General features: G+C 43.8%; 1 protein-coding gene across 2 annotated transcripts in view; it reads right to left on the bottom strand.

Annotated features, from left to right (window-relative positions):
* The window catches only part of ST8SIA1 (ST8 alpha-N-acetyl-neuraminide alpha-2,8-sialyltransferase 1), a 129,974-nt gene extending 118,824 nt beyond the window's left edge, over positions 1–11,150 (bottom strand). Inside the window, exon 1 of one of the 2 annotated variants that reach the window (XM_035311314.1) lies at positions 10,468–11,150. Coding sequence is in view for 1 of the 2 variants with exons in the window: in XM_035311307.1 (XP_035167198.1) it covers positions 10,468–10,709 (242 nt within the window). In the remaining variant the exon portion in view is untranslated. The remainder of the gene's footprint in view (positions 1–10,467) is intronic. The other variant, XM_035311307.1, reaches the window with a different exon arrangement.
* Between the last annotated feature and the right edge of the window lie 2,167 nt (positions 11,151–13,317).

A 13,317-nucleotide genomic window follows, 5' to 3' on the forward strand; every position in this document is an offset into this window, starting at 1 on the left:
ATCTGCTCCATGAGCTTCCCTGGCACTGAGGTCAAACTAACAGGCCTATAGTTTCCCGGGTCAGTACTCCAGCCCTTCTTGTAGATGGGCATCACGTCTGCTAGCCGCCAGTCGACTGGGACCTCCCCTGATAGCCAGGACTGCTGATAAATGATGGAAAGCGGCTTGGTCAGTTCTTCCGCCAGTTCTCCCAGCACCCTCAGTGGATCCCATCTGGTCCCATTGACCTGTGTACATCTAAGTGATGTAGCAGGTCGCCAACCACTTCCTCATGGGTTATGAGGACCACATTCTACTCCCCATCCCCTTCCACCAGCTCAGGGTACTGGGTATCCAGAGAACAGCTGGTCTTGCCTCTAAAGACTGAGGCGAAGAAGGAATTAAGCACCTCCGCCTTTTCCTCTTCTTTCATCACTAAGTTTCCCCCCCATCCAGTAAAGGATGGAGATTCTCCTTAGTCCTCCTTTTCATGTTAATGTATTTATAATGAATTTATAAAAACATTTTCTGTTATCTTTAACAGCAGTAGCCAGATTGAGCTCCAGATGAGCTTTGGCTTTTCTAATTTTGTCACTGCACATCCTTACAACATCCTTATAGTCCTCCTGAGTGGTCCACCCTCTTTTCCAAAGGTCATAAACTCTTTTTTTTTTTTTTTTTTTTTTTCCTAAGCTCAAGCCACAGCTCTCTGCTCAGCCAGGCTGGTCTTCTTCCATGTTGTCTTGTCTTTGGGCACGTGGGGACAGACCACTCCTGGGCCTTTAAGATTTACTTCTTGACGAGTGCCCAACCTTCCTGTTCTCCTCTGCCCTTCAGAACTGCCTCCCAAGGGACTCTGCCAACCAGTGTCCTGAACAGCTCAGTCTGCCCTCCAGAAGTCCAAGACACTAGTTTTATTGACCCCCCTCCTGACTTCACCAAGAATAGAGAACTCTACCATTTTTTGGTCACTCTGCCCAAGACAGCTCCTGACCACCACAACTCCCACCAGTCCTTCTCTGTTAGTGAACAGAAGGTCTAGTGGGGCACCTCCCCTGGTAGGCTCACTAACCAGCTGCGTCAGGAAACTATCTTCCACGCTCTCCAGAAACCTCCTAGACTGCTTCCTCTGAGCTGTATTGCATTTCCAGGATATGTCTGGAAAGCTGAAGTCCCCCACGAGAACAAATGCTGGTGATTTCGCAACTTATAAACCCCCATTCATGCTTTCAAGACCCTTACTGTAGCTGAGGCATAAAAAAGTCCTTCTTTGTTTTCATTACATGAAATCAAGACCATCACAGTTTCACTTGATTGCAGGAGCTAGCATAACTGTTAAAAGGGCAGGCAACAGCACTGTCTGCAATATTCCCATAGTTATATTAACTGCAAGCATACATGGTTCAGGATCTGTTCCTGTCTTGCTCTAGGATGGTGAAACCATCACCAAGCCAGGTGAAATTCTGCATGTGGGCATCTCCTCACTGCTGAGTCTTGGAGACTGGAGACAGAAAAAAGTCAAAGCCCTGGCCCTTGGCAAAAGGTCTCTTAATACTCTTGGTTGAAGACCTCCAGAGTAAGAATTTTAAACTCCTTTCTGATTAAACAAGGAAAGGGCTGTGGCTAAAGTATAAACTTTCTCAAAACTTACAGCTGAACTATCTGTTTACAGATAATTCTTCCAAAGTGCAGGAAATGCATATGCAAGCAGACATAATAGACAGTGTGTGCAGAGTTTCTCATAACATCAGTATTTTATATATTAACGTGATAAAAATTACAAAGGCCCAATAAAAAGCAAGTAAAAAAAATAAACCCAGCATGCATTTCTTTCAAACATGTTCTTTGCTCCTCCTTGTATTACGTGGGTTGCAATCAACTCCTCTAGCATGAATCAGGATCTTTGACCCCTGTGCAGAGTCCTTTTTCCCCTCCCTAGTAGAACAGCATTTCTTTCCTCTTGCCAGCTCAAGACACAGCTGCAATTCCATTGAAGATTCCCCTTGCCTGTTTGCCTCCCTTTTAAAACTTTGTTTCTTTGTAATGACCTTTCCAGAAATCTTGTTGCTCTGCAGAAACATTTGGGTACACATACAGCTTTCTGCTTATGCAATCTCTTTAGCATTTTATTTGCCCACATGGTCTTATCGAAGCGTTAGAGGAACTCCGTGCACCTTGATTCACTCACACACCACAGAAATGCCTGTCCTCAGCATAGCCAAACACACATGCACACTACTCTCTAATTCCCTCTTGCAGCAAACATTTGCAGAAACTTTGGAAAGACTTAATCTATGTCAGGCAGTAGTTTGCATCTCAAAGAATCCTATGTGACATAATACAGAAGCATCCTCCATGCTTCAGAACCATACCACCTCATGGTTTTCTAACACTGCGACTTGTTAGGGAAAACAAATTGAAACTGGAAGTTACTACCTGAGAACAAAGATTCATTTCTCAAGTCAATACTGTATGTTGAATAAAGAGCTATTCTATTCCCTTTAAACAAATCAATGCTTCAGTGGAAGCCCTGGAGAGATGATAAAGATTTACAGAAAAGCATTAAGCATTTTCCCAGTAGTAAGCTGGTACCTCTAGATGATGCCATGAGTGGCAAGAAGGAACACTACTCACCAAATCCCCAGCACAAGTACTTGGATCTTTCTTCCAGAGAGCAGTTGGATGGCATGTCACTAGCAAGCAGCCCAGATATTTCTTTGCCGGAACAACTGTAGTAACAGGCAGGAAATCTACTCCATTAATCAAAACTCCTCATCCGCATAACTGGGATAAATCTCACTATGTGTGTTCTCAGACTGAAAATCCTTCAGAGCATGGAACATCTCTCTGCAAGCTTATGGCACAGTATAAACAATAATCTCAGTAGAGAATAGCAATTACTCATAAAACTCCCCACTGATTTTAGTTGTGACCTGGACATGAAGTTCGGTTACCAGAGATAGACTTGTAACAGAGACATTTCCTTAACTTCCATTATAACTCTATTTCCTTACCTGTATAAAAGTACATGGGGAAACAGAATTAAGTCTCTCCTGGCAATCAAAGTAAAGATTTAAACACAGCTGAGTAACTTGAGAGTCTTCATCCCATTAAGCCTAAGTCTTATTGACTTTCACTGAGAGAGGCAGGCATTGGTGAGCCTTGGATTCAGAATCACCCTCTAAGTGCATATTTAAGTGCTTTGGGGACTGGTTCTCAAACCCTGTGGCACTTCTGAGCATTACTTATAGTGGTAGATACCTCCTCACCCTGCACTGGGACATGCCATAAAGCAACACTGATGGTGCACGTAGAACATCTTATACAATGGAAACTCCAAATATTGCAGCAGATGAAACAGCATTACAACAGCTGAAATTTGGCCAAGGCAAAGCACATAAAACAACATTAAAATCTCTTCACTGCATGGAAAAAAAAAAAAAAAAAAAAAAAAAAAAAAGTTCTGTTTATCTTTCATCTTCAACAGGAAATACAAAGCAGTTACTCCTCAATTACAAGGTTGGCCACTCTACACATTTCAAAAATAGACAAAGCAAGTTTTCCTACAAGAAGGCAAGCAAAATAGCTGATCTGCTTTCTCAGCACTCTTTAAAATACAGGCAAGTTACATAGCAGCTTTTAAATTAAAGCTTGTTGCGCACCCTCAGAGCAGAGGAAACCTGGTAAGTAGATTATCTTATATTGCTACTACATTAACACAAAATCCGTAGTTTATCTTGAAAGTGTGATAGGCAACAATAGGGTACATAAAGAACAGAGAATGACACATGCCGTGAGCATCAATGTGATATTCAGGAGTCTGAAGGTGACTGGAAATTCAGTAGGAGACGGAGATAAAGGAGTAAATAATTTCATACAAGTTCTTTATATCCAGTTAGCATTCAAAGCAGTGATGGTTGTAACAGGAGCCATGCAAGGAGTCTGGGGGTCCCTTGAAAGCTGAGAAGGACTTCAAGCAGCATAAGGATGGGAAGATACTTAAGAAAAGGTGAAAAGAAACAAAGATAAACAAAATGGTCACTCAGGAGATAAAGCTATACTCAGAGCAAACACGGAAGACAAAAAGGTGGTAACCATTTCTGTTCAGCCATTCCAACCAGGTTTTAAAACCTCACAGTAGTCACATTTCTGCCTGAAAAAAAATAATAATAATAATTGCTAAATGAAGAAATTCAAGAGGGCTTTTCAAGAGGTTGATGGAATAGAAGGAGAAGTAAAAATAATTCAATCTATTGATTTAAAAACAACTGTCAGGGCAACAGGTACATCTTCTTTTTGAAGCTCAGACCTTCTGTAATAATTACTCTTTTGGAAGAAGTCTTCACTAGGGTTAATGCCATTACCCACTCCACCCTTTATCTAATCAGTTTAGATTGTAAGGCCCAAGAGAAGAATTGTACCTGGCTTTCTATGCATAAAAATTGTGACACAGTGAAATCTGAATCTCTGCAGAGGTTTGCAAATACTACATAACACAAATAATGTGCTTCAGCATGAATTTAACTGCACATGGCTATGTTAAAATTATTTGACATTAGTGTGTAACTTTAAGAGCAATTTTCTTGCATTTTGGAAGCCATATGTAGCATACAAAAAAAAGATGAAAATAGATACAAAGATCTTAAATTAAACATTTTTAAGACTACTAAGAAACTGGAAAAACAGAAGATTGCAGTCCAACCAGCCTCATCAATTCAGTCAGGTTCATCCTCACTGTGGGAAGATAAATTCTAAAGCGGGGGACAGACAATTCATTTCCCATGCATTTACCTAGTAGGAGCTAGTCTCAAAAATAAGTCTTTTTATATATGTCATTTAACATACATTAAATACGCTGTTTGCTTCACTGCTGCGAAAACGAAAATTACAAGCACAGCAATAAATCACAAATTACTATATTGTATGGATTATTCAGTGTCTATTACATCCACTACAAGGTAGGAAAAGGGAAAACACAGGTGTGAAACTATATACATCCAGCAGTACCTGTGTATGCATATATCAGACATTCAGGGCCCTAGTCTGGTAACCAACATTCCACTGAAGTCTCTGTTCCTCCAGATCCCTGGTGCCTGGGACTGGGCCTTTGGATGCTCCCAGCTAACAGCAAAAGTCTTAGTTGTTTACAGCCTCCCAGAAATGCTGGCAGCACTGGAGTCTTTACAAATTCAAAAGAAAAGAGCAAAAATCTCTGCAAGAACAGATACTGGTAACAGGAAACTCAACTGTATGTTTCTTGTGGAGGGCAGATTCAAAGTCTGTAAGAAAAAAAAAACTATTTATGGGCAGGGAAGGATACCATGAGCAAGAACTCAGGAATCCTGAATTTAATTCAATCTTGCTGCCACAGCCCTAATCTGCAAAGACACTTTGAACAAACTCAGACAACTAATCCTTACTGTTTTCGAGTAATTTAGGTATCTAAAGACTCCTAAAGACCTTCAGGGTATGGTACCAGACCTCTCTGCTTTCTTCACCACAGCCTCCAAATAATAGTATGGGACAAGAACACTTCTTTTCTCTCATCTTTAACCTGCTCTTCAAATCGTAACCTCTCTGCCAAAACAACTTCTCTGCTCAGATGGAGATGTTAAGAAACTGCAAATTGCAAATATTCAATTGCCACGAAATGCAACAAACATAATGGGGAAAAAAAAAAAAAAAAGTCATTCAAAATGTTAGTAAGTTAAAAATACAAGCATGCAGTAGTGACACCTACTCAGGAGAGCAAACCAAGCTGGATTTGGCAACTGCTGAAAACTGCTGAAGCACAATATTTGAACCCATGGTTCAAACCCGATGGTTTTAGGATAGGGCTCCATGAGCCACAGAAGTAGAAGAAATCTAACCCAGCATTTCCCGGCTCCAATCCGAAATTCGTTCTTCACGTTTCAGTAAAACAAGCAGCAATAATTCAGAATACTATAAAGCTGTTTAAGCAGGGCAAAACTCTTAGTCAACTTGAGCAATATGAAGGTTTATCTCAGATTTGCCTCGAATTATCCCAGTAAGGATCACACCTCTTATGTAACTTTCATTGCCTGCATCAAAAGAGAAGAAAAATAAGTCAGCTGAACTAAAGGAACTCCTGCTGACTTGGCAATAGCATTCATCTTACTTCATCTGTGATCTTACCCAGACTGGGAAGTGACCTGGAATTCCAGCTCTGCATTAATGCGACCTAAAAATAAAAAATGATTTGTAGGAGAGGATGTTCTTTGGTGTCTATTGTGATTACATGTGAGGTACAGCTATTAACAGCTGGCAGAGAGCAGCTGACAGATCACAGTAGGAAGACCCACCTGGCACCTCGCATTACAGTGACAGAGCATTATTTTTGGATGGCACATGAAGCTAACCATAGAAGAACCTTCACACACACTGTTCACACCTACACAGCATTAAGAGCAGAGACCAAAGGCACCACAGTCCATCAAGTCTGAATATTCTGCCTGTATAATCAGCCACTTCTTTGTGATTTCAAGCTGGTAGCTTCACCTCTCTGTCCCTGAAAAATGGGCAACAGGACAAACTTGAGGAAAATGGAGCAGAGAAGCCACCTGCAAAGATAAGCACGGCCAGTGTTGATCTAGGGACAGAGGGGACAGCACAGAGCCAAGTTGTAGCAGATGCATTGGACTGGAGGCAGGTCACCAATGGTGAGTTCACAGAAGATGTCTGCCACCAGCTCAGCCAAGCCACCCCCAGAATAAACCCTGGACAACCTTTTGGCATCACACAAAGCTCCTGCAGCAGAAGTAACAACATGATCCGAATCTCAAGGGTAGCATTTTCATTATCCTCATCTCACAATTGTCTCATCTCTTCTTGAGGAGTCTCTAACCTCTAACTCAGTCACTAATCACCATTGAACCATATAAATTAGTGCAGCGGGAGCTCTGACAGTCAAAAGCCCATTCACTGCCACAGAACAGTTTGGGTTGGAAGGGACATTAAAGACCATCTGGTTCCACCCCCCTTGCCACAGGCAGGGACAGCTCCCACCAGATCAGGTTGCCCAGAGCCACATGAAGCCTGTGCCAGTGCCTCACCACCTTCTCAGTGAAGAATCTCCTCCAAATGTCTAATCTAAATCTCCCCTCTTTTAATTTAAAGCCATTCCCCCTTGTTCTATCACTGCACTCCTTGGTGAAGAGTCCCCTTCCTGCAGGCCCCCTTTAGGTACTGGAAGGCCGCAATAAGGTCTCCCTGAAGCCTTCTCTTCTCCAGGCTGAGCAGCCCCAGCTCCCTCATCTGTCTTCATAGGAGAACAAAAGTTTTTCCACACAAGGTTGCTGACTGCCCAGAGGAGTCCACCCTGGCTGAGAAACGAAGAAGTGTCAGATACACACACAGCACTTGGGATGCGTGGTTGTATGGAGCTCATAAAGCAGATGGAAAGATTCAGTTCTGCCTTTCATCAACTGCAATAATTTTAAATAAAATAATCCTAAAGGTATTATTGAATGTAATTTATTTCACTAATAACAAACAGTAATTAACAAAATTCTTGCCTAAATAATTTAAGCAGCACTAAGCCCTTAAAAAAGCTAATCAATCTGTAAAAACAATTAGGGCGCAATAACGTTAGACACCTCAGAGGATGACAAGCCATTATACTGTAGGTAAATTAGACATGTTGGCCATTCGTGACTCTAATGACAGTCTCATTCCTAATCTGACTGCTTTGTAGTGTGGGGAGCCCAGGATCAAGCAGTTTGCCATCTGACTGACAGACTGTTATTCAGCATTTGTCAGAGACGAGATATTTCCACAGCACAGTTTGACTGCCCTCAGCCAGTAGTGACCTGAAATTTAAAGGATGCTAATAGCAATAATTTGCTGTTAGGCTGTGCTTACCCCTGAATGCCCAGAACCTGAAAGCTTTACAAGAAGCTACTGTCAACTGCAGAAAGGATTTGGACCAAGAGTTCTTAATAACCTCAACTCTATTTTCAGGATTTGTTCCTTCATCTAAGAACCTAGGCAACTGCTACGCAGACACCCACCGCACTGATGCCAGCAGGACCCAGCACACAAATATCATGCAAGGATTACTCACGGAAGTCATATATGCAGAGTCAAGGCTGAAAGCATGCTTTAAACACAGATTCACTCCAAAGCCAAAGACTTAATCCTGCTCATTTTGTTATTCTCACAACCTGTCCTTATTCACAGATGCAGAAGGCAACACATACTGCAAGTGAAGGACACAGCCTCAGAAACACATGGCTATTTACACAGGTGTTTAGATTTGGTAAACAACTCAGTGAGTCCATATTCAAACACAAAACCATCATGTAAATCATCCCACAAGCACCCAGACAATGCATGTACCTGCATAAACAAGAATGTACATCGGTCAGACCTTTTTATAGGGTTTCTGAAGGAGGAAGGAGCCTCTGTGGAGATTAAGGAGTTGCTGGCGCTCATCTGCCAGGGTTCAGCCCACATCAGCAGAAGTGCTTTCTCTGACCTTGCTAAGCTACTCACTGAAGAGCTCTTTGAATCAGGCACAGAATGCAAAGGGAACAGCACTCCCTAGTTTTGAAAAATATGTTTTGATAAAGTTAACTACCTGGGGACAACCATCTACTTCAACAACAGTAGCCAAGTGACTTATAGGAAGAAAGACACAGAGATGTCAGATATTTTCACTACGTAGCAAGAACCTGGCTATCTGAACACTTATACAGTACCATGTTATACAATATAGTATTATACAAAGAAATACATGCAAGCACTGTATTATACAAATCAGTAATGGGAAATCTTGTACTTCCTCATACAGATTTTTAGCAGAAGTACAGATTTCAGATCCGTGCACAGCCAAAATTGTTTCACAACCTCCTGGGTGCAGGAGTGCTAGGGAGAATAGCAATCCATGTCCTTCTTAAATAACGATACTATCTTATGAAAACCCACCCAATATTAGGCTATTATGGAAGGCAGTATTACTTCAAAGTCCACACACGGGTTGTCTACAAAGCTCTATACCTGCTCACCAGTTAAAACAGAGATCTGCATTCACAGAGACTTTCCAGTACAAACTGAAACCTGGAGCTCTTACATAAAAGGAAAAGAATGTCATTGTTTCTGTTAATTGTATTACTATATAGAGAAGTTTACCTGAGTAGAACTTCAGTTCCATAGCTTTCTTCCAATGTTAAGAGCAGCAAATCTATGCAGCAAGAATACAGAGTTCTACATCACTACTGTTTGATTATTTTGGTATATTCACTACATATCTCCAGTGAAAATTTCCTTTAGAAAAGCATTAATTCCTAAAGCAGATTGATTTAAAGTTCATTGTATTTAGCACTGCACCAACTGAGCAAGACACAGATGAGAAACCACAGCTCACTTTCCTGCAAGATATTCTTTTCTGTAAGCATCCTTGAGATAACCACTATGCTTAGGCAGCAGAAAAACACCTGGGCAGGTGGAATAGTTGAGAAGCCACACAGAGTTTTTGTTTGTAAACCATGTGGCTGAAATAGACTAAAAAATATTTTTAAACTGAAGTTGCAGCAGCCGTGTCAACCTTCAAAGCAACATTTGTCTTACAAACATGAAAAATAATGCATCAAGCTCTCTCTTATATCACCTATCAGGGTAATTTTTTTTAAAATGATTAATCTACCTAAAAAACGTAGATCTGTGGCACAAAAGAATTAAGATAAATTAATAACTGAGGAGAACAACCCAGTTTCTTCCAGTTTTCTGCCCTGTACTGTAGAACAAGCATTCTACATCAGAACCTTATTGTATTAAAGGGAGGACTTCTTTCAGGCCTAGCTTCTATTAACACAAACACATTTAACATCTCTCATTGCTTATATTTCCTGCAAGCTCCAGGTGCTGAAGGGTGTGCTTTTGAAGAGCTGCTAAGTTTCTGCTATCCCAGAGGACAAGATACTAAACAATCACACGCCAGCTCCAGTTCACGGCAAACACAAGTTGAGCTGCATTCACAAAACAACGAAGAACACCAAATAGAGCCGTACGCCAGAACAGAAGCCCCTAGGAATTGGGATCTGATTCATTCTGGCATTTACGAAAGAAAGGGAGCCTTTTTGCAGGCAGTTCGGTTACCACTACCGCCGATCTTTGTCTGCTGCTTAGAGGACAGGGAGAAAACCCAGCGTCCCACCTGGAGGGGAAGGGAGACCCCTCAGCTGTCTGCATTTCACCCAGCCGCTCGAGCGGGTTTCAGGGGAAAGGCAAATCTCCTCCGCACCCTCTTTCAGGCCAGGGTCGCACAGAAAGCCCTCCCTGCCGCAGTAGCACCCGGCTGCACCCCGGCCCTTTGCCTGCTCGGCCCAGGACGAGCCCCCCACAAAAGTCTGGCGCGGCAGGGGTCGGGGTCGGGCTGGGGGCGGCAGGAGTGGAAGGACGGGGCTGGCGGCGCAAAGTTTGGGGCGGCGAGAGTCTGCCCGTCCCCGGCCGCCCTTGAGCCGGCGGTACCTGAAGCCGGCGACCGCAGTGTGGTTCCTCCTCCACGCCTTGCCCTGCTGCAGCAGCACTCCCTGCACGATCTCCTTCTCGTCGGGCAGCCGGTAGACGGGGAAGACATAGAGCCAGCAGAGAACGAAGACGCCCAGGGCGCTGGCCCCCACGGGCAGGCGGGTGCGCGGCCACTTCCACGCCAGCCCCGCCATCCTCCTCCTCCCGCAGCGCCGCCGCGGCGCCGGGCTGCGCTCCTGCATCAGGCCCTCGCCGTGCGGGGGCCGCCCAGCCTCGCCGCCTTATGCCCGGCGGCCCGGCCGGCGACGGCTGCCCGCGGCCATCGCAGCCCGGCCGGGCTCCTCCCGGGGGCTGCGCCGCGGCTGGCTCCTCTCTCGGCGGTGACTGCTGCCGCCCTTCCTCACGGGCATTTGGTCCTTCGCTCTGCCCGCCAGGCGAGGCGAGGCGATGCTCCCCTCCCTCCGCCTCCCGCCTGCTCTTGCTGCGGGCCGCCCCGGTAAATTTCCACCCCGGCCCCTTCCCTCACTCAGCCTGTGCGGGCTCAGCCCCGCGCCGAGGCTTCCTTCCGCTCGCACCAGGGCCGTGGCAGCGCCCGGCCCCTGCGCGGGGCTGAGGAGCCGCCGCCGAGCCCTCGGCAGCCCTGGCCTCCTCCCCCGGGAGCCGCCGCACCGCCCGGCAGCGACGCTCCCGCCGGGGGCCGGCCCCGCAGCGCGCTCTGGCGGCCATCTTCTCGCCCGCGGGGCTTGCCCGCGCCACCGCCTCGGGGCTGCCGCCGGGGCCCGGCTGGCGAGGAGCAGCCCCCGGTTCGGCGCTGCAGCTGGGAGGGGAGAGGTGTACCCCCAAAGCTGAGCCTGGAAAGGCTGAGGGGTGCTGGATGACTCGAGACCCTGACAGGAGTGGCCCATGTAAGAGGGGAGCGGGCTCAGACTGACAGCGCCGCTATGTCCACGTGTACCCACAGCTCTCTAACTTGGGAGATCCAAGGATGTGAGAGGACATTTAAAGCCTCTCATTTCCGAGACCTATTACTGCGTAAGAAATACTGTTTTCATTCAGACCTTACACAGCAAAGCCGTCTAGAGCATTAGAGCTGCTCTCTCCAGACCAATTGGGAAAAGAAATTGAGCAATGTGTTCCTGGCCAACACCTGACAAATACATTCTGAGTAGGATAGATGTTTTCATCCTCCCTAAGTAAACTTGTATTTTTGGTGAGGAAGCTGTTTACCGACAGTAACATAAAACTGTCCAATCTACTCTACTAAAAACAAACAGAACTAATCAATCCGTCCCAGGGGGTGTTCAAGGAAAGGTTGGACCTGCCACTTAGGGGACATGGTTTAGTGGGTCATATTGGTAGTAGCGTAATGGTTGGACTGGTTATCTTGGAGTCTTTTCCAACCTTTATGTTTCTATGATATTTAGGGAGACTTATTCAAAATGTAGTTAGCTAGGCTTATCAAAAGTAAAAAATATTAAAATGTGAAAAACTGTGCATTTTTGTATAAATGTGCATAAACCATGCACTCCAAATTAAATTCTGCCTTGTTGCTCACCTTAACTGAGAAGAGAGACAAACCTGAGTCTTGATGTCACTTGGGAAACCAGAAAGTGGAAAAAGGAACAAAGAGAAAGTAGAAATGGCTTGTTCTTTGACTGTCCAAACTGGATGCAGTGAAGTAAGTAGAAATGAAATAGATGCAGTTATTTGCTAGTTTCTTCGGTAACGTAGTCCCTCCTTAAGTAGTGTAGGGAGGGATCATTTCTTAATAAATGATTAATGATAAATGATATATGATTTCATGATATAATGATATAATGATAAATGATTTCTTAATAAATGAAATTAATTCTTAATAAAGGATTTCTGCTTTTACACAATTAGATGCAGGATTGGGGGATATTTTTTATTTGTGAACCTATAAGATAGTCCTAAGCCTTTCCTCTTCTTTTTCCTTTTTTTTTTTTTTTTTTTTTTTTTTTTTTCTGAATATCTTTCAGCCTCAAGCCCCCAGGTTGTTCACTGAATTTATAACAGTCCACAGTCTGTCTAGTGCAATGGCTGTTAACTCCTTCACCATTTCCTGCCTATAGCCCACAAGGAGCCAGATGTACCAAGACAGAGATGAGGCAGAGCCTGTTATGTTGTTACTGACATGGCACAGAGAACTGAAAACGTCTGACCTCATTCTGTTATTATACAGGTAGAAATTTCTTCTTTCCTTACCTTCTGTCAGTGAGCCCTGAAGAGAAGCATACTGATGCTTTACATTGTGGGTAATGATTTCAAGAGGAGAATAAACTGAAGGTAAGGATAAACTGCTAAACATTAATCTTGCTTTCAAGCAAACAGTCTTAACTACCTCAATGGTAGTTTGCAATCATTGTGAAGATGTAGTAATTGACAATCTGTGCCTTTAAATCAAAGCCAAAAGATGGAAATTTCCTCTCTGCTGTACTCCACATTAGTGATAACTTCAGTAGTGAGATTTATTCTCATCTTCATTCTTTTGGTCGCAGGTAAGATCCACAAGCAGAAAGGCTAATTATTCTGGACAAGGTTCATAAGCAGGCCTAATACAGGAAAAGAATATATATATATATATATTGAGAGATGCCTTCAGAAAGAAACATGGAGAAAAAGCAATGGATGAGACCAGTGAATAACAAGCATTTTGAACGTTAAGAAGAAATGGTGTTACTATCCACAAATCAGAAAGAAAACAGTGCTATGATTTTCCTGGATTCTCTACAAAATCCATCAGCAGACCTCTCTTCCAGTTTTCTATTGCCTGTTTATTTTTCACAACAATGCAAACCGTACAGCCATGCAGACTCATTCACAACATCC

Source organism: Oxyura jamaicensis, chromosome 1 (genome assembly GCF_011077185.1).
Source record: "Oxyura jamaicensis isolate SHBP4307 breed ruddy duck chromosome 1, BPBGC_Ojam_1.0, whole genome shotgun sequence".
Classification (NCBI taxonomy): Eukaryota; Metazoa; Chordata; class Aves; order Anseriformes; family Anatidae; genus Oxyura; species Oxyura jamaicensis.